The sequence below is a fragment of the Mytilus edulis genome, chromosome 7, assembly GCF_963676685.1.
Source record: "Mytilus edulis chromosome 7, xbMytEdul2.2, whole genome shotgun sequence".
NCBI lineage: Eukaryota > Metazoa > Mollusca > Bivalvia > Mytilida > Mytilidae > Mytilus > Mytilus edulis.
In genome coordinates, this window is record NC_092350.1 from 93,175,170 (window position 1) to 93,202,524 (window position 27,355).

The 27,355-nt window shown below is 31.8% G+C and overlaps 1 protein-coding gene across 1 annotated transcript in view; it reads left to right on the forward strand.

Moving 5' to 3' along the window:
- The window catches only part of LOC139482492 (atrial natriuretic peptide receptor 1-like), a 63,591-nt gene that overhangs the window by 14,303 nt on the left and 21,933 nt on the right, over positions 1-27,355 (forward strand). The window contains exons 2-14 of the mRNA XM_071266402.1: positions 1,695-1,804; positions 9,491-9,625; positions 10,328-10,531; positions 13,086-13,192; positions 14,352-14,459; positions 16,307-16,417; positions 17,093-17,228; positions 20,032-20,168; positions 20,738-20,846; positions 22,956-23,037; positions 24,099-24,195; positions 25,331-25,499; positions 25,876-25,952. Of these exons, the coding sequence (XP_071122503.1) occupies positions 1,695-1,804; positions 9,491-9,625; positions 10,328-10,531; positions 13,086-13,192; positions 14,352-14,459; positions 16,307-16,417; positions 17,093-17,228; positions 20,032-20,168; positions 20,738-20,846; positions 22,956-23,037; positions 24,099-24,195; positions 25,331-25,499; positions 25,876-25,952 (1,582 nt within the window). The remainder of the gene's footprint in view (positions 1-1,694; positions 1,805-9,490; positions 9,626-10,327; positions 10,532-13,085; positions 13,193-14,351; positions 14,460-16,306; positions 16,418-17,092; positions 17,229-20,031; positions 20,169-20,737; positions 20,847-22,955; positions 23,038-24,098; positions 24,196-25,330; positions 25,500-25,875; positions 25,953-27,355) is intronic.

Here is a 27,355-nt window from a genome sequence, read left to right on the forward strand (position 1 = left end):
TACGACTATAAGTGAACAAAACATGGACCCGATAAAAAATGATATTTCTTTGTTGTCTAATGACTTTATTTTTTATTTCTGAAGACTCCGAGTCATTGACATATCTAGGCATTGTGTTATTGTACGAGTATACATTAAAAGAAATGAATATTTGGGGTATATTCAATTGAAAATATTACCTAACAGGGACTGCAATGGCACAAAATACCACAGAACACAACTACTTTGCGAGTCCTGCCTTGCAACGGCGCATACACCTGCTCTTTTTCGGAATCTACAAGGTTGTCTTTTACGTGCAATAGATATTGCTCTCTCTTAACATTTGTTAGCCATTGACGGACTATCATCGTTTCTCAAGACCATAGTCACAAATGGTGCCAAGAGAGAGCCGAAAATTCAATCCCTTACATTTAAAGTTTTCGTCATTCAAATTAATTCATTATACTTAACTATTGTAGGTTAAAAAAATCACTTTCGTTAAAACTTAAAAGAACAATGTACTGGAACATTCCTATTGTTAATGTATTGTAGTACAGTTTTATTGTAAGAAATGATTTATACGATTCGAATAATATTAATATTGTCCTTGAACTTTCAATGTCTTACTTTTGTTATATACATTAATACTTCACAAAAACACAAATTAGGAGTTATATCTTTGTACTCTATACTAACGGAAACAGCTGATGAGGTTACTCCCCGTACAAAGATAATTTATTATCAGGTGGAACCATTTGTTAAATGAAAGATTTGAAATACACCTTTTCAAAATTGTATTTTGAGAAAAATCATTTTCTAGGGAATTTTGAATAAAAGATGCATTAATATAACCGTCATTTGTAGTGAACACATGTTAACAGGCTATAAAGGTAAAGAGAACGTGTTAACAGGCTATAAAGGTAAAGAGAACGTGTTAACAGGCTATAAATGTAAAGAGAACGTGTTAACAAATTACATACTTTACGAATATGAGAAGAGAAACATGTTCGAAGGTTACTTGATTTTTTGAAAAGACATGGTAAGATAATTCATCGAAAGCGTAAAACGTTAACAGGTTACACGATTCTTGAAATGGTAAAATGGTACGTGTTAACAGGGTTCATGATTTATACAAGGTAAAGCGTAACGCGTTAACAGGTTATATTTTCCCATGAAAGGTGAAATGGAACTTGTTAACAGGGATCATGATTCATACGAAGTTAATAGGAACGCGCTAACAGGGTTCATAATATATACGATGTAAAAAAAAAATAACGCGTTAACAGGGTTCATGATTCATACGAAGTAAATAGGAACGTTAACAAGGTTCATGATTCATACGAAGTAAATAGGAATGTTAACAGGGTTCATGATTCATACGAAGTAAATAGGAACGTTAACAGGGTTCATGATTCATACGAAGTAAATAGGAACGTTAACAGGGTTCATGATTCATACGAAGTAAATAGGAATGTTAACAGGGGTCATGATTCATACGAAGTAAATAGGAACGTTAACAGGGTTCACGATTCATACGAAGTAAATATAAACGTTAACAGGGTTCACGATTCAAAGTAAAGAGGAATGATTAAAAATGTTACAAAGTTCTAAGGTCAACAGTCAGATTACATGATTATTTGGTAGGTAAAAAGGAACATGTAAACAAGTTTCATGATTGTTTGGAGGAATAGCTTAACATTTGTTTAATTTTTCAGAGTAAAGTGGTACGACTCTGACTGCAATCAAAAGTCTGCTCTAGCAGCTACTGTCAGTGCAAAATCTAACTTTGAGCCGGACTTATTCCTGGGGCCACCATGCTCATCTGGTAAGTACATATATATATAGTTCTAATGATTTGATATACAGGGGCTAAGATTTTGGGTTGATCTTAGAAGTATATTTACATACGTACAGAGAGTGGTCATTGTAAAGCTAGAGTATTGACCAATTGGGAATTACTAAAACACTGATTTATATGGATTGTATAAGTTGAAGATTTGGATAACATATGTTTTTTGTATGTATTTTGTGTCTCAGAATCGAATTTGTTTGCACTGACTCCCCTTTCGAATTTTCAAATATAAATTAGAACACACCCGCGAAATCGCGGGCATATACAGCTTGTGAACTGTTGTAGGATGATGTTTGTAAAAGATAACTATGTATGGAGTATTTCATAAAAGGTATCAAAAGCCCTCTCCCTTTTTCCAAAGTTCGACGTTTGTTTCCTTTCTGTTAAATTCAACTATTTTCGTGTTTCTGGCCTCAATTATTCTTATCCTTTGCTACAAAAAGCCTACAATGCATCTTTTGGTAAAAGTCAAATTAAATTAAAAATTTGCACCGCTTCAAACATGAAATAAATGTAACTACTTATATATAGACCATTATTAGTGTAATAAAATATGCTTCTAGGACAATCGGATCCATACGGTGCTTTTTCTTTTGAGAGCCTTATTAACATGCCAGTGGTAGGAAATGAATCTTGTATAAATGACTGAGACCGACTAAGGCTAATTTTAGGGGTGGTCGGAGGGGTCCTGATCCCCGAATTTTCAAATATAAATAGGCTTATAATTCTACACAAGAATGTGTCCATAGTACACGGATGCCCTACTCGCACTATCATATTTAGTTCGGTGGACCGTTAAATTGGGGTTCATAACTTTAATTTGGCATAGAATTAGAAAGATCATATCATAGGGAACCTGTTTACAAAGTTTCTAGTTGATTGGACTTCAAATTTATCAAAAACTACCATGACCAAACACTTTAATCTGATGCGGGCACTATCATGTTTTATGTTCAGTGGACCGTGAAATTTGGGCCAAATTTTTTTTGTATTAAAATTAGAAGAAATAGACGAACAGACGAACGACCAAACACACATACCTAAAGACATAATGTCCCTAAGTAGGGCCATTAGTAAGGCATAACAATGTGGTATATGTATGGTAAACTGTATTATCATATACTTAGACTACATAACATTTGATTTTTACTGTATGATAATAGCATTAAATTAACGTAAATTCCATATGTTTTCGAATTGGTGCTTAGCGGGCTGATATGAAAAGTTTATCACATGCTTCGATTGTTATCATATGCCTTTCTGTAACGTTATAACATGGCATTCCGGTGATATTCGGCAAATTCCGGAAAATACACTTCAATGCTATGTTTTCTATGTAAAAATATTACGAAGTAGTGTACAAAACAATTATTTGGGTACTGGAAAGTATATTGTGTAAAATAATAATAATAAAAAAAAAAACAACAACAACTAAAAAACAAATTTCTTTAAAGTTACTTTAAATAGTTGACTTTTCTAAACAGTGTTCATTATGTATACTTTTGTCGATTCGTCCATATTAAAATATGTTTCTTCTCTGTTGAACAAAATATTTCATATCGAATGTACTAAATTTTGGGTCCGACGTGGGTGAACTTTTCACTTTTTTAACTTCTATGTGCATGATTTGGGTAGCATGTAAAAGGATCAATATATGAATCTGTTATTTTTCTCCATTGTTGAAGCATATGATAAAAAGATCATAATATGTCATTTTTCATATCGCATGTATTATCAGCCCTCGGTCAATATCAGCCCTCGAGCCATGCGGCTCTTGGGCTGATATTGAACCTAGGGCTGATAATACATGCGATATAAAAAATGCCATGTAATAATCTGATAATATTAGATATGATTGGAGAAAGTAATATGATGGTATAGTGTTATTAACTGGCTGTTTCTGTATTGGCACTGGTAGAGATTCAAGGGCCAATACAGCTGACCGAGAATCTATACCAGTGCCAATAAAGAAACAGCCAGTTCATAACACTTTTATTAAATAATCCAACTTTTTCAATACGGACTTGATCTGAATGCTGTATTACATACATCAAATGTGAATATAGGGTCAATATTTCCAATACGGACTAACAATGATGTGAATATTGTGCCAACAAATATTGAAAATGTTTAAAAGAAGGATCAATAATGTAACGATTTTTAAAAATCTTCAATGAAAAAAAAAGATACTTCAATTCGCCAAATATGACTTTAAATTTTTTCATCAAAGTTAATTGTTTACAGATTTCCAATAGAGGAACAGAAAGTACACTTGTGCTGTGGTTACATGCTCCTATATTTGGTATATTGTTTTGTACTGTGGTTACATACTCCTATATTTGGTATATTGTTTTATACTGTGGTTACATGCTCCTATACTTGGTATATTGTTTTGTACTGTGGTTACATGCTCCTATATTTGGTATATTGTTTTGTACTGTGGTTACATGCTCCTATATTTGGTATATTGTTTTGTACTGTGGTTACATACTCCTATATTTGGTATATAATATTGTTTTGTACTGTGGTTACATGCTCCTATATTTGGTATATTGTTTTGTACTGTGGTTACATGCTCCTATATTTGGTATATTGTTTTGTACTGTGGTTACATACTCCTATATTTGGTATATTGTTTTGTACTGTGGTTATATGCTCCTATATTTGGTATATTGTTTTGTACTGTGGTTACATGCTCCTATATTTGGTATATTGTTTTGTACTGTGGTTACATGCTCCTATATTTGGTATATTGTTTTGTACTGTGGTTACATACTCCTATATTTGGTATATTGTTTTGTACTGTGGTTACATACTCCTATATTTGGTATATTGTTTTGTGCTGTGGTTACATGCTCCTATATTTGGTCTATATTGTTTTGATAAAACTGACTGTGACGCTCAACAGTGACTTTATTTAAAATCTCTTACGTAATACTGACACTTTGAAATATTATGTTCAAGTACATCAACTTTTCTTTAAAGCCAGAGGGAAATGCAATGTCAAAAACACATGTTTTAAGACTGAAAAATTGTTAAAAGGTCAAATGTGGTTGTTCATAATGTCTGATATGGGGCTTTACGCTGAAAATTAAACTCGTTCAGTTACTTTATGTTATTTGACAAAGAAAATAAACGATTTTTGCTCATTTCATGCACAGTCAAACTGTAATTGTTTTCTATTTTTATGTCATATAAAAGTAATAATTTAATTTTGGATTTAACGCGTCTTCTGATTGGCTGACGTTGTTATCAGCCCATAGACATAATTTAGTCATGTGACCGTGGCGTCATCAACGTTTTTTCATGGTTTTCTACGGATTAAAATTGAATTTTGATTTAGATTATAAGAAATGACTGTAATATTTTTTTCTGTCTATTCGAAATAACATAGAAAATGGGGTGCACACTATTAAATAACCTGCTACACACGTTCTTCAGTGTGCACCAAATTTTTATCTTATTTCTTAAACAGAAAAACTATTACAGTCATTCCTTAAATAACACTTCAGATAAGACGATTATTCAGCGCACGCTGGTGAATATAGGTTGCTAAGAGTGCCTGATGTGCATGCGCGATAAGAAAATAGATGAACGCAATATGCCCTAATCATTGATATGTTAATAATTAAAATTTACTGTTTACATGATTTATAATTTTTGAAATACTAAGACTTTCTACCTTAGGAAAAGATTACTAAAGCTGTACTTGGCAATACTTTTAGGAACTTTTGGTCCTCAATGCTCTTAAACTTCGTACTTTATTTGGCCATTTAACATTTTTTTATTCGAGCGCCACTGATGAATAAAGGCAACAGTAGTATAACGCTGTCCGATATTCATAAATCGATAGAGAAAAAAACAAATCCAGGTAACAAACTAAAACTGAGGGAAACGTATCAAATATAAGAAAACACAGCAGAAACACAACATTAAAATTAAAAACACAGAAACGAACTATAATATAACAATGGCCATGATGAGTCTTTTGTAGACAAAACGCGCGTCTGGCGTAAATATAATTTTTATTATCCTGGTATCTATGATGAGTTTATTTGTAGTTCACAAGACTCCCTCAGGTTTTTTGCTTGTATTTTCAAATGTATTTACTAAATTGGAGCAATGGTAAACTATCTTACCTAGATTCTGTAAAACACGATTTGGTCGGAATAAAGAAGAAAAACAACGTTTGCTTGGGTAAGCTCCAACACATTGATGCTAGTTACATAATCGCTACGGTTTTCAATGTTGTGTCATATGCATCGTACCTAACATTTTTAATATTTCAAATAATGTTTTAATTTTGTGATCGTAAAGTACTTGTTCTAAACTTTTGTATTAGTTCTTCTCTCACTAACATATTTAACCCCTCCACCATCTATATGTGCCTGTCTCAAGTCAGGAGCCAGTAATTCACCGGTAAAAGCCTCTCAATTTGTGACTGATACATACATTCTGTCAATTTGAAGTGTGTATGCTAGTAGTTTATGTGAAATTGTAAATAAAAAAAGAAGATGATTACCAATGAAACTACTGTTCGCAAGAGACCAAATGACACAATGAGAAGTTGACGATAGTTCTTTTGTTATACTTTTATAGCAATGATATATTAAGCATAATTCTTTAAGATACTCTTATTCTATTTTATGTTTTGTGATCTACGAGAGATTTCGCTGAGTTTTCTTATGTAATACTTTCTTAGTTTGAGAGATTCAGCATTGTTCTTAGCTATGAGAGATTCAGCATTGTTCTTAGCTATGAGAGATTCAGCATTGTTCTTAGCTATGAGAGATCCAGCATTGTTCTCTTTAGTATTTAATCATTGTGTACACCATGAGATATTATTTACGATTATCATACTGCATACAATTTAGAAAGCTTTGTAGAAATAATCAAACAACTTGTATAGTTCTTTAAGATAATCCTATTTTAAACCTCAGTATAGATTTGGCATAATTCTTTAAGAACATAACTGTATAGTTTGTTAGCTATGAGAAATTTAGTTAAGTTCTTTAAGATAATCACATTGTATAGTTTTTAGTTAAGTTCTTTAAGATAATCACACTGTACAGTTTGTTAGCTATGAGATATTTAGTTAAGTTCTTTAAGATAATCACACTGTACAGTTTGTTAGCTAAGAGCTATTTAGTTAAGTTCTTTAAAATGATCACACTGTATTGTTTGTTGGTTTAGTTGTTTAAGACTATCCTTTTCTATCCATGTTAAGCTATCAATAACACATCCCGTTTATCTTATTTAACCTATGGGATATTTAGTTGTTTAAGACTATCCTTTTCTATACATGTTAAGCTATCAATAACTCATCCCGTTTATCTTATTTAACCTATGGGATATTTAGTTCTTTAAGACTATCCTTTTCTATCCATGTTAAGCTATCAATAACACATCCCGTTTATCTTATTTAACCTATGGGATATTTAGTTCATTAAGACTATCCTTTTCTATCCATGTTAAGCTATCAATAACACATCCCGTTTATCTTATTTAAGCTATGGGATATTTAGTTCTTTAAGACTATCCTTTTCTATACATGTTAAGCTATCAATAACACATCCCGTTTATCTTATTTAACCTATGGGATATTTAGTTCATTAAGACTATCCTTTTCTATACATGTTAAGCTGTCACTAACACATCCCGTTTATCTTATTTAACCTATGGGATATTTAGTTCATTAAGACTATCCTTTTCTATACATGTTAAGCTATCAATAACACATCCCGTTTATCTTATTTAACCTATGGGATATTTAGTTCATTAAGACTATCCTTTTCTATACATGTTAAGCTGTCACTAACACATCCCGTTTATCTTATTTAACCTATGGGATATTTAGTTCTTTAAGACTATCCTTTTCTATCCATGTTAAGCTATCAATAACACATCCCGTTTATCTTATTTAACCTATGGGATATTTAGTTCATTAAGACTATCCTTTTCTATCCATGTTAAGCTATCAATAACACATCCCGTTTATCTTATTTAAGCTATGGGATATTTAGTTCTTTAAGACTATCCTTTTCTATACATGTTAAGCTATCAATAACACATCCCGTTTATCTTATTTAAGCTATGGGATATTTAGTTCATTAAGACTATCCTTTTCTATACATGTTAAGCTGTCACTAACACATCCCGTTTATCTTATTTAACCTATGGGATATTTAGTTCATTAAGACTTTCCTTTTCTATACATGTTAAGCTATCAATAACACATCCCGTTTATCTTATTTAACCTATGGGATATTTAGTTTATTAAGACTATCCTTTCTATACATGTTAAGCTATCAATAACTCATCCCGTTTATCTTATTTAACCTATGGGATATTTAGTTCATTAAGACTATCCTTTTCTATACATGTTAAGCTGTCAATAACTCATCCCGTTTATCTTATTTTATCTTATTTAAGCTATGGGATATTTAGTTCATTAAGACTATCCTTTTCTATACATGTTAAGCTATCAATAACACATCCCGTTTATCTTATTTTATCTTATTTAAGCTATGGGATATTTAGTTCATTAAGACTATCCTTTCTATACATGTTAAGCTATCAATAACACATCCCGTTTATCTTATTTTATCTTATTTAAGCTATGGGATATTTAGTTCATTAAGACTATCCTTTTCTATACATGTTAAGCTGTCACTAACACATCCCGTTTATCTTATTTAACCTATGGGATATTTAGTTCATTAAGACTATCCTTTTCTATACATGTTAAGCTATCAATAACACATCCCGTTTATCTTATTTAACCTATGGGATATTTAGTTCTTTAAGACTATCCTTTCTATACATGTTAAGCTATCAATAACTCATCCCGTTTATCTTATTTAACCTATGGGATATTTAGTTCATTAAGACTATCCTTTTCTATACATGTTAAGCTGTCACTAACACATCCCGTTTATCTTATTTAACCTATGGGATATTTAGTTCATTAAGACTATCCTTTTCTATCCATGTTAAGCTATCAATAACACATCCCGTTTATCTTATTTTATCTTATTTAAGCTATGGGATATTTAGTTCATTAAGACTATCCTTTCTATACATGTTAAGCTATCAATAACACATCCCGTTTATCTTATTTAACCTATGGAATATTTAGTTCATTAAGACTATCCTTTTCTATACATGTTAAGCTATCAATAACACATCCCGTTTATCTCATTTAAGCTATGATATATTAAGTTCTTTAAGACTATCCCTTTATACCATTTAAAGCTATCATCAACACATCCCGTTTATCTCATTTCAGCTATGAGAGGAGTAGCACATTTAGCTTTTCTATACATGTTAAGTTATTATTAACACAGCCCGTTAATCTTATTTAAGACATGAGAGGATTAACACAATTAGCTCTTCTATACATGTTAAGCTATTATTAACACAGCCTATTTATCTTATTTAAGCTATGAGAGGAGTAGCAAAATTAGCTTTTCTATACATGTTAAGCTATTATTAACACATCCCGTTTATCTTATTTAAGCTTTGAGAGGAGTAAGATAATCCTTTTCTATACATGGTAAGCTATCATTAACACATCCCGTTTATCTTATTTAAGCTATAAGAGATGTTTTTCTATACATGTTAAGCTGTCATTAACACATTCAATTTCTCTTATTTAAGCTATGCGAGGAGTGGCACAATTAGCTTCCTATTGGAGAAGACCTGTATTTGGTTGGGTGTCAAACGATATCGAATTCCGTAACAGAACAATTTATTCCACATTAATTCGATTGCTCGGACCGTTAAACAAGCTGCGTGAGTATGTCATTTGTTGTCTTGAGAGAAAGTCTTCAAAGTGTTTTGTTCAGGTTAATTGTGCATGTCACAATTTGTAATTATTAACATTTCTTCATGTTAACTGTGAACGTAATTTTGTATGAGAGGTAATTGCCGAAGTTCGGGGAAAACCACTGAACTTAATTCAACAAAAAAAACTATCAATTATAGACGATAACGTTTAGAATCGAACGTACGGAAGTCGGTAAGTGTCAAGGTGGATGTTTTTTTATTTGGTCGTTATAACGGCTAAGCTAACTTGTTAAAACGACCTAACGATTTTTTTTTATCCCAGGAATAGACTACATAAGCAGTATTTGGCTTTTTTTGTTGAATTTTGGTCCTCAATGCTCTTCAACTTTGTACTTGTTTGGCTTTATAACTATTTTGATCTGAGCGTCACTGATGAGTCTTATGAAGACGAAACGCGCGTCTGGCGTATTAAATTAGAATCCTGGTACCTTTGATAATTAATTAGCTTACTTGTTTACACGACTAAGCGAACTTGTTGCAAAAACTTAGCTAACTCGTTTAAACAACTTTGCTAACTTGTTATAACGAGATAGATTTAGATTAGCTAAGTCGTTATAACGACTTAAACATAAAACTTCAACCTGACGAATGTACGAAATTACTGCCAAATGTTGATGTATATTCAACATTTATACTTTATACTTTCAGCTGATGTGATGCGATATGTTTCAAAAATGTTTAAATGGAATAGATTTTCTATGATCCATGACGAGGCGGCACCGTATGTGGCTGTAGCAGTAGCCATTGCAGAAAATAAAGACACGACCATTAAAAGTACACACGAAGTTAGCGAGAGGATGGAAGATAGTGTTATCGAAAGTATATTTCAGCAAGTTCGTAAATACTCAAGAAGTAAGTAGATTAATATCTAGCCAGGAAATAAGTAGGTCTTCATTGATATCTACCCAAGAGTAAAGTAGGTCTTCATTGATATCTAGCCAAAAGTAAGTAGGTTTTCATTGATATCTAGCCAAGAAGTAAGTAGGTCTTAATTGATATCTAGCGAAGCAGTAAGTAGGTCTTAATTGATATCTAGTCAAGAAGTAAGTAGGTCTTCATTGATATATAGCCGAGAAGTAAGTATGTCTTCATAGATATCTAGTAAATAAGTAAGTAGGTCTTCTTTGATATCTGGCCAAGAAGTGAGTAGGTCTTCATTGATATATAGCAAAGTAGTAAGTAGGAATTAATTGATATATAGCCAAGAAGTGAGTATGTCTTCATAGATATGTAGCAAATAAGTAAGTAGCTCTTCTTTGATATCTAGCTCAGAAGTAAGTAGGAATTCATTGATATCTAGCCAAGAAGTAAGTAGGTCTTCATAGATATCTAGCAAATAAGTAAGTAGGTCTTCTTTGATATCTAGCTCAGAAGTAAGTAGGAATTCATTGATTTCTAGCCAAGAAGTAAGTAGGTCTTCATTGATATCTAGCCAAGAAATAAGAAAGTCTTCATTGATATCTAGGCCAGAAGTTTGTAGGTCTTTATTAATATCTAGCTCACAAGTAAGTAGGTCTTCATTGATATCTAGCCCAGAAGTAAGTAGGTCTTTATTGATATCTAGCCAAGAATTAAGTATGTCTTCGTTGATATCTAGCCCAAAAGTAAGTAGGTCTTCATTGATATCTTGCCAAGAAGTAAGTAGGTCTTCATTGATATCTAGTCAAGAAGTAAGTAGGTCTTAATTGATATCTAGCATATCTAAACTATTAGAAAAACACACTTTTGATTAAAGAAAATATTAGATTTCTGATTCAAGAAATATATCAGCTACAATGTTACGTTATTCATAAAACAAATATCAATACTGTAATTTAAATAACTTTTTCTCTGCAAATATTTTGAATAAATATAGAAAAAATGCATGCAATTTAAAAAAAAGTATCAACTTCTACCCGTTACACGAACTTGTTGAAGAAGAGATGTTGATACTAGTCTTTACGATTTTACTAGGGAAGGCAGAAGACAATAATACAACAGTCTCTACACTATCGAAGACTGCTAACACCCAACGTCAGATTCACTTGAACCCAACAACTTTCTTTATTAAAAACGAAGCTGCTGTCTAGAATTAAACCAGATCAGCTTTTTCAAGAATCACTCTTAAAGGTTGTTTTTTCAATAGATATAGGAAGCTGTGGTGTGAGTGCCAATGAGACAACTCTCCATATTCCCTTTGTATTGCAGTCAACAAACTCTGCGCCAACTTTTAAGAAGAAAGAAATATCCAGCAAAAAAAGAAGACGCCGTTTGATTGCCAATGAGAAAAATCTCCCAAAGAGACCAAGTGACATAGAATTAACAACTATTGGTCACCATACAGCCTTTAATATGCAATGTAATGTAAACTAATGTGTTTTTCTGTATACCTTTGTCCAACTTAGGTGATACCAGAATAAAATGATATATATAAACAATGAGCAAAGCCCATACCGCAAAGCTATTCAAGGTCCCAAAATGACATATGTAAAACAATTCAAACGAAATGACATAATTTATGTACAAAATAATGAACTAATGAGCAACAAATGACAAACACTGAATTACAGGCTCCTGACTTGGGACATGCAGAATGTGGCAGAGTTTTAAAAACTTTTTTTAAGAGGCCGACCTCCCACAAAAACTGATCCAGTTTTGAAACAATGCATACAACATAAGAAACAACTATAAAAATCAGTTGAAAAAAGCTTATCTCAACGGTTAGGTACATACAGAAATACATATTACAAGAACACAAAGTGGTCGGCTATTTATATATCACAACCAAGACATAAAGTACAGATCTAAGAGTACTCACAAATTATAACAATACACATCTACATGTAAGACTAAAAATTTTATACACCTCAAACACGCCCTAACATAAAATGGTGCACTCGATTTTCTCTTTTCGATAAAACTGTTTGGAATCTTTTCTTGAGTCACATAATGGAAGGGCAGACACGAAAATTACTGAACTAATAGATTGATATGTTCTCTGTCCGTGGTAATTAAATTGCAGGTTATGCATTTTCTACATCCAACTTGATAGATACTTATGTCGACTTGATATCTAATTGTTCTGCATTACTATGTAATAAATTGAAAACTTATGCAAATGGTGTTTTTTAAATAAAACACTTCGTAATTGAGAAGAAAATTTTCGTTTTATATGTTTCTATTAAATTTTAAAATGTTTGTTACTTTAGTAAACATTACAGTAAGCATTTATCGCCTTCTCTGACTAAGAGCTTCGATTTTTTCGTTCCATTTCAACTGGGTTTCCGCCTGAAGATATTTGATGTTGAATAAAAAATGTAGTTGGTAAGAACGACAAGAACTAAAATAATCTTCTTCTAAAAGACAACAAAGCAACTGGTGCTATTGAGAAGTTACTTTTTCTTTAATAACACTACATATTTTTCAGTTTTGATATTTGCTGTACCTAAACACACACTAAGAAGATATATGGTGGTTGCACACAGACTTGGGATGTCCAGTGGGGATTTTGCTTTTTTATGTATTCATGGAGATGTAAGTTAACAACATCGCTTTTAATATCTTGGCTTCGAGCATTCTTAGTGAAGGGAAATACAGAAAAACACTTGTAGCTCACAAATGTATACAATTTTATTTTCATTCCTTTCCATTATGATAAGAAAGTGTAGTACCAAGTCGGAAAACGGTTATTGTTATATTATAGTTCGTTTCTGTTTGTGTTGCATTGGAGTGTTTATTCTCCTCTTATTTAAGACGTGTTTCCCTCCGTTTTAGTTTCTAACCCGGATTTGTTATTTTCTCTCAATCAAGTTATGTATTTTGGCGGAATACTACTGTTGCCTTATCATCAGCCAAGTCAACATGAATTATCATTGATATGGTCATATTTATAAATAAACAATTAACAAAACTTTTGAATATTTGAAATATCAAGGCTCTCTTCCACAGTAATAGATTACCTCAGCTGTACTTTGCAAAATTTTTAGGAATTTTGGTCCTAAATGCTCTTCTAACTTAGTACCTCAGCCTTTTAAACTTTTTTGGATTCGAGCTTTTGAGATAAGATTCGAGCTCAATAATGAATCTTTTGTAGAAGAAACGCGCGTCTGGCGTAAATACAAAATTTAATCCTGGTATATATATATGATGAGTTTATTTATAACAAATAAAACAGATTAATTGATTTTAATAAATCATCTGCCTCCGAAATGTTTACAAAAATGAATGAAGATACAACAGAGGTATTAAAAAAAAGTTAACATTAATGCTTAAAATAAAAGAAACAAAAAGTATAGCAACTTGAACCGACAATATCCGGAGATGGACTAATGAGTGATTTCTGTAAAAGTAAGCGGTTCATATTTTACTCATTGGAATATGATCCATCGATGTATTGCTCGTGAATGGATAGAACATTTTCCAGAAAGCTTTTAGAAGAATTCGGGATTCAAATTACATCCGTAAAAGTGATCGTAATATCTTGTTAAACTGAACCTAAATATGAGAATAAAGCATGGCTGTATTACCAATGATTGGCAAAACATGACTGTTTAACCAATGATTGGCAAAACGTGACTGTTTAACCAATGTTTGGCAAAACGTGACTGTATAACAAATGTTTGCCAAACATGACTGTTAGGCGTGGAATGCTTGATAAGGGTTTGCGTCTGATTTTTCTATAACCCTATTGCAGTTATATACATGGCAACAATTGAACGACGAAGTTTTAACAGAGGCCGTTTGGCGAAAGAATGACACAGACGACCAAGGTGCAAGACAAGCATTTGAATCTGTTTTACATGTAAGATTATTTATACAATTAAAATACAAAGCAAACTGCTGCTTTAATGAGTACAAATTAAAGATATTTTTTGTTATACACTGGAAATTGAGAACATCTTTTTCGTTTTGAAGAAGTGTTTTTTTTAAATTAGAATATATAGATAGATATACAGATTTTAAACGCCGATTATAAAGTACTTCTCAAAATTTGTTTTTTATCACTATGTAATTTCTGTTATTTCCGAGTCGTGTATTGAAACAGTTATCTTTATCTAATTTTGATTTATTGAATGCAACGTCAATTATCTGAGTCTGTTTTGACAAACAACTTTGAAAATATGTAAATAGGTATTTTATTTATTTATGTATTTCTCTTTCCTGCGTTTATTTGTACTGTATTCACGTCATTGTTTAATGTTGTCATTTTAGCGGTATAATTAACATTGCCCTCAAGCGCAAGGTTTGGCTAGCCCCGAAACCAGGTTCATCCCATCTTTTGTTTTTCTTAAAATGTCCTAAACGAATTCAGGAATATAGCAGTTGTTATTTTATTCATAGGTCGTTTCTATGTATGTGTGTTGCAGTGTCGTTAGTTATTTTGTTTCAAATCAGTGTTCTGTTGTTATAGTATAATAATACGTTTTGAAATATCTTACCACTTGAAGAAAATGTACACTGAAAACAGTTCATTCTTTATTCTGTCAAATAGCATTAGAGTGACAGTCACAAATAAAATCGCCAGGACAAAGATCCGTAGATATGCTTTAATTGGACTCGTACATGCTGAATCAAACTCTTCCATATTTCTATTGAAGAAATTCTTACTTTTTAGGAACCTATAAAATCTAAATTAAAACTTAAAAAGTCGAGTAAAGAAATCTTTAAAATCGTTCGGATATGCTTTTCAACCAATATGAAAGTTTCAAAAATAAATAAAAAAGTTTGTTTCAATTATCAACATTAAAACATATTAAGTCTATATAAAAAAGAGGATGTGGTATGATTGCCAATGAGACAACTATTCACATAAGACCAAAATGACACAGCAATTAAAAACTATAGGTCACCGTACAGCATACACACTGTTGTCAATATAATTGAACTCTTTGCGACTGTCATACAAGTGAGACGTTAGGCTAGCTGTAAAAGCTGGGCTGAACTCCAATTTTCTAATAAAAAAAGTACATTTCAATAATAATCTGAGGAAAATTAAAAATGGAAAGTTCTTAATCAAATGGCAAAATCAAAAGCTCAAACACACCAAACAAATTGATAACAACTCTCATATTCCTGAATACATGCATTTTCATTGGTAGAAAATGATGGGTTAAACCTGGTTTTATAGCTTGTTTTGCCTCTCCCTTTTATATGAGTTGCAAAATTTCTTTTATATTGACAACGATAATTGAACAAAACAAACAGACATAGTGCTTCTCAAAGCATTAATTTTATAAATTGCGACTAGAATGGGGAGTTGCCTCATTGCCACTCATACAAGATCTTCCTATATATGTATAATAGGTAAAAAATTGGGATACACCAGTCAATATTGTGTTTTAATGTTTATCACGATTAAACTCACAAATATGTTACAAAGAAATGATGTCTGTACCAAGACAGTAAAATTGAGAATGGAATTGGTGAATGTGCCAAAGAGACAACAACCCGACGAATATAACACTACTACAATGTAATGAATATCGCCATACATTTGTGTATGTAGTTAGGCTTTGTATAAATTTAACTTGTTATATGATTGACCCTTTTAAGTTGCAAAAAAGATCACGTATATAACTTAAAATTGTTTTTCACCATTTGAACTCTTTCTTTACTTTTCTATTTTTGAATTTTTTGTTTGTATTTTAGATAATTATGCCAACTTTAAGTGCCAAGTTATCAGAGAACTTAGATATCTTGGTGAATAAAATGAAAAATAAAGAAAATGCCAACTGGATCAATTTTCCGCCCGTCTCAAAGGTAAAGGAACCAGAATAGATGAAACAACAATCAATTAATCTATCAGAGACATGCTATCGCCGGACGATGAATTGAAACTATCAGAGAAATAATATCGCCGGACGATGAATAGATAGACATTTTTATCAACACTTGTTTAAAGATAGCTACTCTTGGTTTTTTTGTGAGATATGTATTTGGTTACATATAGTTTTATCGATGCAGTACATTAGTATAAAAATCTCCTAACCCCTACTTGTCCTTTAATAAATTTATTACACATAAATTACAATGTCATGTTATAAGATTCATAAAATCCTTAATATTTGTTACAGGATATTCTGTTATAATGTTTTTATCTATAGTATTCAACATCGAGTTTTAATGAGACAGCTTGTACTCCAGGAACCTAACCATATAAATAAATTACTATATATTGTATTTTAGCAATATTCAATCAATTTCCCAAAGCAAACATTGTACTTGAAGCCATATTGCTGACAACTTGAATTTACGTTACTTTTTACTTACGTGAGATGAGTAAATATATCGCTCGATAAAATAACTTTGATGACATCATCATGAAAAACAACAACTTGTCTACTATTTGAAAAATTATGACACTGGAAGATTGAACACCATAGTCACATGTATTTAACGTTGGTGAATGTATAATGATATGTTATTTTTGTACAGCCTGATGCATACGCTCCATACCTGTATGATGCAACGTTAACCTGGGCCATAATGGTGGATAGGATATTGAAAGATAATAAAGATCCATCAGACGGTGACATCATGTTCAAACGGACTGCTAACTTTTATCAAGAAGGTATTTGATATGATATTAAGGTTCACAATACGTGTTTCTCGGGAGGGGGGGGGAGGATTCTTATCGAGTTGTTATTCATTCGTTTGATGTGTTTTATTTTCTATTTTTTACCATTTGGTTAAAGACTTTCTGTTTTCAATTTTCCTCGTAGTTCAGTTTTTTTGTGATAATACTTTTAATTAAAGATCTACATGCACATTTTCATTTTTCATTTTTGAATCAATTTAACAAAAATCTCCCTTGAAAAAGATATGTGATTTCGTCGAAAAGTTTCTTTGTTTCGCCTTTGAATCATTTCCTCTGGTATAACAGATACATAATTGTTTAATTTATAATAGAATTATTTTTGTGACCTTTGTTTTATTATTGATTTATATTATTTTGTACTTTTTTTCATAAAAGATATGATTCATGTATCTAGAAATTAATTAATAATCATTAATGTATAAATTGTAGATAATTAACGTTAATACTAAATTTAGACAATAACAATCAAAACCAAGGAGTAAATAAAGACTCACAAAACCAAAGGACATTTACATTAACAGTTATAAATAAGAAATAATAAACAACACGAACTCCACTAAAAACCGGGAGTGAAATCGGGTGCTCCGGAAGGGTAAGCATTTCCTGCACGGTACACGGCACCCGTCGTGTTATTTCTTTGTTCAGTTCGGTAATGATGGAAGGTTATTATGACTGAGGAAGAATATCAGATATGATTTCTGACACACTTTTGTCATAATTGATAATCAGCTCATGATGGCGACCGTAAAATTTCTTGAGTGATGGCCTTAATTTGATTGATTCATAGCCCTGTCTTAGCAACTTTTGAGAAAGCAGCATTCCTCGTTCAACAAAATCAACGTACTTTGAGCTAGCTCTAGAGTAGCTTATCAATTGAGATACATATACTACATATGCTGGTGCCGCTGGGATGTTGGTACACAGAAATGGAAAGTTGACTATAGGAAAACTAAAATCATCGCGTTTGTCATAAATTTTGGTATTCAACCTACCATCGGTAGTCATACACAAAGTACTTATATATACAAATGTATGTGGATATCTAATATCATGGTTTCTTAATTACAATGCTCCTTTAGATTATCCATTTACATTTGTTTTACTTCAGGGGCAGATCCAGAAATTTTCGTAAGAAGGCACACTTCCTGCCTAAGAGGGGACCTGCTCTAGTCATGCAACAGTGATCCCCTTCATAATCAATCAATTGTGTACCACAAAATCCGCATCTGTATTATTGTTCTTCTACTTTATGCATATCACATTATTTATTAACATATTCTGACGTCAAACGCGCGATGTCAATGTTAATCTGGCCATTCGGTCCAAATACTTAAGATCCTTCAATCGTTTATGGGGGGATTCGACATACTTGAATAAAATTTATAAAAAGGGAGCAATGAATGAGGTTTTAAATTTGATGTGTATTTTTGTGCTTTATGTTAAATATTTGTTTGTTTTTATTGTGATTTAGATACTTGTGGTACTTTCTGTAATTATTGTTTATAATATTCTCGCATTCTTGTCTTTCATTCTTATTAATGTGCTTTGTCTATATGCATTTTGGTGTTACTTCGATACATATAGCGTGGCTCTGTACTTATACATTCCATTATTATGCTATTTTAAAACTTACTTGTGGCCACATAAATAAGGTCGTTTGTTTTCTCGTTCGAATTGTTTTACATTGTCATTTCGGTGCATTTTGAAGCTGACTATGCGGTATGGGCTTTGCTCATTGTTGAAGGCCGTACGGTGACCTAAAGTTTTTAATTTGTGTGTCATTTTGGTCTCTTGTGGAGAGCTGTCTCATTTGCAATCATACCATATCTTCTTTTTCATATTGTTTGTTGCTTCTCTTTCTTTTTTGCCATGTGCTTTGTCTATATGCCTTTTATGCTTCTTTGTTACATAGATGACGTGGCTCCGTATTTATACACCCCGTCATTGTGTTATTGTACTATGGTTAATTTGTGTATTCTTGTCTTGTATCTAACATTTGCTATTATGTATGGTCTGAATGCCATTTTGTGCTTCTTTGTTACATATTTTTGCTGAAATTTAAGTGTTTAGGATTATAACACAATGTTGACTGCTGTATTTTTGACATTTTATCTATTATGTCTGTTTGTTTCGTTCACGCATCGTTGTCAATATAATGGAATTTGATGCGACTGTCATACAAGTGAGAGATTTAGCTAGCTGTAAAACCGAATTCCATTCACCGCTTTCTACGTAAGAAAATGCCTGTACCAAGTAAGGAATATGACAGTTGTTATCCATTCGTTTGATGTGTTTGAGCTTTCGATTTTGCCATTCAATGAGTGACTTTCCGTTTTGGATTTTCCTCGGAATTAAGTATATTTGTGATATTACTTATTGTTATAGATACATACATAGGGTGTGCTAATATTGTTTTTCTTAGGTTCTCTTCTATGACATCCATTCAATTTATCATACTACACCAGTTAAATAAACCTAATATATGTATTGTGTATTAGGCCAAAACTTCTTTCAATTAGAGTTAAAATTACGAAGGGATTCAAAAAGGTACATATCAGCATTTACAAAGTTGTAGTTAAAACAAGTAATACGCTCTTTTCATTGTTGTATTCATTCTGATGCTATACTCTGAACATGAATTTCTATATAAGAAAGATGATAATTAAATGAAAGAAGACTACCCATAGAGACTGAGGTTTTGTTGAGATAAACCCCAACATAATAAAACGAAGATAATAATGTTTTGTCTGCAGTAATTATGATTTTTGTATTTCAGGTTTAACTAATTTCATTGTATTAGATGCAGAAGGTGACAGGTTATTGAATTTCTGGATGCTTGACATGCAAGAGAACGGGCGATTTCAGAGAATTATGGAGATCAAATACCAAGTCAAAAAAATTGTGGCAAATACGGTACGTAGATTGATAATGAACTCATCAATTGTTTTTTTCTTTTGGTGTTATTTTAAATAAATATAAATAAATAATATACGCATGTTTGTTCAATGACTATAAAACTAGTCATGGTGTTGATATAACTCTGAAATACTATCCATCATTTGATTGATTGATTGATTGTTTGTTGCTTAACGTAAAATGATCCTATCATTTAAAAAGTATTCCTATTTGATAGTTCATAACATTGAATAGTTTAGTCATAACAAATGTACAATCACAAAGAAACAAACAAAGTAAATACAAGTAAGCTACATTTTATATTAACCACATCTAACTAGAAAAAGGTAGTCTTGTTATAAATGTTATAAGTGTATATGAATAAAAACAACAGTAGTATACCGCTTTTAGAAGTCATAAATCGATTTAGTGAAAACAAATCCGTGTTACAAACTAACCTAAACTGAGGGAAATACATCAACATTACGAGGAAAAGAAAAGAAACAACCAAAACGACAATGGAACACACACAGAATTATTACATATATTATCCTTTAATAATTAAGTGATTTACTTCATACTTATAGACTGTACGTGGAGATAAATTGGTTCGATGGGCTAATGGGAAGTACGGACTTCATAATGCTCCTCCTGATGTGCCCGCATGCGGATTTGAAAATGAACATTGTCGGGAAGGTAACAATTCTTTATACATGAAATATAAATATTTTACCCACCAACTTTTATGTAACTCATCAAAGACTTAAGTTAAACCTATGGCGTCAATGGTAGCAATGTACATACCCCTTCATAAACAAAAAATAAACCTGTGACGTCAATGGTACTAATATGCATACCCCTTCTTAAACCTGTGGCGTCAATGGTAACAATATGTATACCCCTTCTTAAACAAAAGTTTAACCTGTAGCGTCAATGGTAACAATATGAATACCCCTTCTTTAACAAAAGTTAAAAATGTGGCGTCAATGATAACAATACCCCTTCCTAAACAAAAGTTAAACCTGAAGTGTCAATGGTAACAATATGTATACCCTTTCTTAAACAAAAGTCAATCCTGTGGCGTCAATGGTAACACTATTTATACCCTTTTTAAACAAAAGTTAATCCTGTAGCGTCAATGGTAACAATATTCACACCCTTCTTAAACAAAAGTTAAACCTGTGGCGTCAACGGTAACAATATGTATATCATTCTTAAACAAAAGTTAAACCTGTGGCGTCAATGGTAACAACATGTATATCATTCTTAAACAAAAGTTAAACCTGTGGCGTCAATGGTAACACTATAGTTACCCTTCCTTTAACAAAAGTAAAACATGTGGCGTCAATGGTAACAATATATATACCCTTCTTAAACAAAAGTTAAACCTGTGGCTTCAATGGTAACACTATAGGTACCCTTCTTTAACAAAAGGAAAACCTGTGGCGTCCATAATAACAATATGTATACCCCTCTTCAACAAAAGTTAAACCTGTGGCGTCACTAGTGACAATATGCATACCCCTTCTTAAACAAAAGTTAAACCTGTGGCGTCAATGGTAACACTAGAGTTACCCTTCTTTAACAAAAGTTAGACCTGTGGCGTCAATGGTAACAATACACATACCCTTCTTAAACAAAAGTTAAACCTGTGGCGTCAATGGTAAAAATATGTATACCCTTCTTAAACAAAAGTTAAACCTGTGGCGTCAATGGTAACACTATAGTAACCCTTCTTTAACAAAAGTAAAACCTGTGGAGTCAATGGTAACAATATGTATACCCCTTCTTAAACAAAAGTTAAACCTGTGGTGTCAATCGTGACAATATGCATACCCCTTCTTAAACAAAAGTTAATCCTGCGGCGTCAATGGTAAAATTATATTTACCCTTCTTAAACAAAAGTTAAACCTGCGGCGTCAATGGTAACAATATGCATACCCCTTCTTAAACAATTATCACACTTGGTTTATAATACTTTGATGAACCAAACGATCTGGAATAACTTATCAAGGTTTTTTTAAACAAAATTGTATTTTATTTGTAACTGAGATTTTGTTATGAAAGACATTTCAGTTTATCGATCTGCATCAAAACTTAAACACAGCTTTGAAACAACCAGGACTGAAAACGTTGTTTTTTTTAAACAAAACAAAGCAACTGTAGTATTCCATTTGTTTGATGTGTTTGAGGTTTTGATTTTGTAATTTGATTAAGGACTTATCGTTTTGAATTTCATGGTGAGTTTTTTGTGATTTATTTTTTTCCATTGTTGTTGCTGGCATGATATTAAGTCTGTGCACATTACAGAGCCCATTTCAAAGCCTGTATCAGGTACGTTCCCGATCATAAACACGGCGAACATACATTGACATTGCAACGTTCGTTTAAACACAATTAGAAACCTTTTTGAGCAAGACTTTTACCTACAAAATGTTTTATTATTTAATACATGACAACAATACAGATCTGTCTACATGGCCTTTCAGACAACTTATAATACTAAAGCAATTTACCCCAAACGGATTAAGTACTCTGATGATTTCAAAGTTATCTTAACCTCAATTTAATCTGATAAGGAATATTATTTTTGCGTGAACATTTTGATAATTCCAGATATTGCATCCAGTAAATGACATGATTCCTTTTGTTTTGGCAATCTTTTAAATTTTTCTATATAGGTCGAAATACGATGATGAAAGTTCAATCAAAATAAGTTTTTCAATCAGATTTATGATTTATTCAGCAATAAGCGGAGCCTAAATTTTTAAATGTAAAAGGTTTGGCTTATTTTTTTCATTTCAGATTTTACCAACACAATAGTAGGCGCTGTTTGTGGATCATCTTTTGTTCTTGTTGTAGCAATTATCATAAATATTGTTTTCAGGTAAGAAATGTATAAAATGTAACAGTGTCATGGAATATGATTCCCTTAAATCTGAAGGTATCAACTTCACATTGTTTATATGGTACTTTTGCACATTAAAGGGATTAACTCTTAAATCTGAAGGTATCACATTAAAGGGATTAAGAATGTGAGATCTAAATGAGCTTATATAAGAGTATCACCTTTACATTGTTTATATGGTGCTTTTGCACATTAAGGGGATTAACTATGTGTGATCTTGCATTGTTTATATTGTACTTTTGCACATAAAGGGGATTAACTCTATGAGATCTTACATTGTACGTATGGTACTTTTTCACATTAAAGGGATTAACTATGTGCGATCTTACATTGTTTATATGGTACTTGTGCACATTAAAGGGATTAACTCTTAAATCTGAAGGTATCACATTAAAGGGATTAAATATGTAGGATCTAAATTATATGATCTGATCTGAAGGTATCAACTTTACATAGTGTATATGGTACATTTGCACATTAAAGGGATTAAATATGTGGGATCTATATGAGCTGGTCTGAAGGTATCAACTTTACATTGTTTATATAGTACTTGTGCACATTAAAGGGATTAATTCTTAAATCTTAAGTTAACATTGTTTATATGGTACTTTTGCACATTGAAGGGATTAACTATGTGGGATCTAAATTAGCTGATCTGAAGGTATCAACTTTACATTGTGTATATGGTGCTTTTGCACATTAAAGGGGTTAACTATGTGTGATCTTACATTGTTTATATGGTACTTGTGCACATTAAAGGGATTAACTATGTGCGATCTTACATCGTTTATATGGTACTTGTGCACATTAAAGGGATTAACTATGTGCGATCTAAATGATCTGATCTGAAGGTATTAACTTTACATTGTTTATATGGTTTTGTGCACATCCCTTTAATGTGCGAACGAACCATATAAACAATGTAAAAGTGCTTCGCCGCGGTTGACAATGTTTTCTCGGGGTAACAATCTGCTCTATCACCCTCTCAGCTATGTGTTATTCATATAATTGTTTCAGAGATTTATTCTTTTTTATTACAGGCGATATCGGCGTGTTCAACTTTTAAGAAGTATGATATGGCAAGTCAAATTTGAAGACATCGATTTTGTAACTGCGTTATTACATGGCAGTGTTAGAGTAAGTACAATATTTGATACAAGCAACAACACGAATGGTACAACTACATTAGGAATTTCCTTGTTTTATCTGAATTATTTCCTGGTTTTATCTGTATTATATTTCATAACATACACCAGATATACCATTTAAGTAGGACGACGCAACACAAAATTACTAGACTCAAAACGGTTAGAAGAACACACTACTTTTTAAATTGTACGGTTTTTTTTAAAGTTTTTTTTAGGTCAGTATTGTTCAATTTAAAATTGCTTATAACTTTTGCTAATTATGAATTATCAGTTCTACTTTAAAACTGTAAAAGAGGGGCGAAAGATACCAGGGAAACATTCAAACTCATCAAAAAAAAGAGGGGCGAAAGATACCAGGGAGACATTCAAAATCATCAAAAAAAAAGAGGGGCGAAAGATACCAGGGAGACATTCAAAATCATCAAAAAAAAAAGAGGGGCGAAAGATACCAGGGAGACATTCAAAATCATCAAAAAAAAAAGAGGGGCGAAAGATACCAGGGAGACATTCAAAATCATCAAAAAAAAAATGACAACACCATGGCTAAAAAAGAAAAAGACAAACAGACAAATAATAGAACAAAATACGCAACATAGAAAATCAAAGACTAAGCAACACGAACCCCACCACAAACTGGGGATTATCTCCGGTGCTCCGGAAGAGTAAGCAAATCCTGCTCCGCATTAGGCACCTGGTGTCAAATTAAGACAAAAGTAGTTGATTTTTAATTCTCTTAAATTGATTAATAAAAACATGGAAAAAAGAAACACTAACGGACTTGCAGGACAACGTTACTGGTAAACCTAAGCTGAACTTAACTAATAGCTAAAGATATAAGACAAGAAACGCCTATAAGTAATGGTCAACATAAAAATGTATGTAGTGTTGATTTCAGTCATGTCTTTTCAACCTATATGTAAAGGCTGATTCGTGATTAATTACACCCAAAGTGAGAATTAGCAAGCTGTCGTGCCAAATGAGATATTTTCAAATGGTGATCGACTATATATCATTTCTAAAACATCATCAGTATGTCCCGTTAACTCTAGGCTATCTCTTAGAAACAAACAAAAATAATTTAGATCCTTCTTTTTAATCTTTCTTTATGTTTATTTGCGATGTAGAATAGTTTTAAGAATTTGTCAAGACGGCGGACAAGTTCAAACAAGAAGAAGGCTTCCCGTACAAGCAGTGGTAGTGGTGGTGGTGTTATTATCTCATCAAACAGTTCCCCGCCTCAGTTCCATAAGCCAGACGGCGGTGCAATGTTTGGATCTGTCGCTTATGTTCGTGGTAAGTCATTATTGTTCTCGATCAATATTTGTCATTGAAATTTGAGATAGTTCATGGTCGATCTGCCATTGAGAAAGGTTATGGTCGATCTGCCATTTATAAGTGTAGGTAATAAGGTTGGATATGTATTTTATGTTGGTTATAAAACATGTTTGTTACACGCATTATTAATAATATTTTTTATCATTTCTTATATTCAAAGATTTAATGAAAGTTGTTTTCCTTTACTATTTAATTGTCCAATGTTGATCAGATTTCAGATTCTAGATTAATGTTTTAATTTTTTTTGTTCATTCATCGAATTCTATAAGAAAAGGGAAGTTTTGCCTCAGCTCAAAGAATTTATGATTATGACAATTATGACTTTTTTGTACAGGCAGTTTGGTCTCTGTAAAACGTCTTAATAAAGGAAATATCACGATGACAAAAGATGTTCTTCATCAACTGAATCAGGTAATTATAACATAGTAAATGACACTTCATTAACTTAATCAGGTATTTATAACGTAGTAAATGACACTTCATCAACTTAATCAGGTAATTATAACTTAGTAAATGACACTTCATCAACTTAATCAGGTAATTATAACATAGTAAATGACACTTCATTAACTTAATCAGGTAATTATAACATAGTACATGACACTTCATTAACTTAATCAGGTAATTATAACATAGTAAATGACACTTCATCAACTTAATCAGGTAATTATAACATAGTGAATGACACTTCATCAACTTAATCAGGTAATTATAACATAGTAAATGACACTTCATCAACTTAATCAGGTAATTATAACATAGTAAATGACACTTCATTAAGTTAATCAGGTAATTATAACATAGTAAATGACACTTCATCAACTTAATCAGGTAATTATAACATAGTACATGACACTTCATCAACTTAATCAGGTAATTGTAACATAGTACATGACACTTCATCAACTTAATCAGGTAATTACAACATAGTACATGACACTTCATCAACTTAACCAGGTAATGATAACATAGTGAATGACACTTCATCAACTTAATCAGGTAAATATAACATAGTAAATGACACTTCATCAACTTAATAAGGTAATTATAACATAGTAAATGACACTTCATCAACTTAATCAGGTAAATATAACATAGTTAATGACACGTCATCAAATTAATCAGGTAATTATAACATAGTAAATGACACGTCATCAACTTAATCAGGTAATTATAACGTAGTAAATGACACGTCATCAACTTAATCAGGTAATTATAACATAGTAAATGACACGTCATCAACTTAATCAGGTAATTATAACATAGTAAATGACACTTCATCAACTTAATAAGGTAATTATAACATAGTAAATGACACTTCATCAACTTAATCAGGTAAATATAACATAGTTAATGACACGTCATCAAATTAATCAGGTAATTATAACATAGTAAATGACACGTCATCAACTTAATCAGGTAATTATAACGTAGTAAATGACACGTCATCAACTTAATCAGGTAATTATAACATAGTAAATGACACGTCATCAACTTAATCAGGTAATTATAACATAGTAAATGACACTTCATCAACTTAATCAGGTAAATATAACATAGTTAATGACACGTCATCAAATTAATCAGGTAATTATAACATAGTAAATGACACGTCATCAACTTAATCAGGTAATTATAACGTAGTAAATGACACGTCATCAACTTAATCAGGTAATTATAACATAGTAAATGACACGTCATCAACTTAATCAGGTAATTATAACATAGTAAATGACACTTCATCAACTTAATCAGGTTATTATAACATAGTAAATGACACTTCATTAATTAATCAGGTAATTATAACGTAGTAA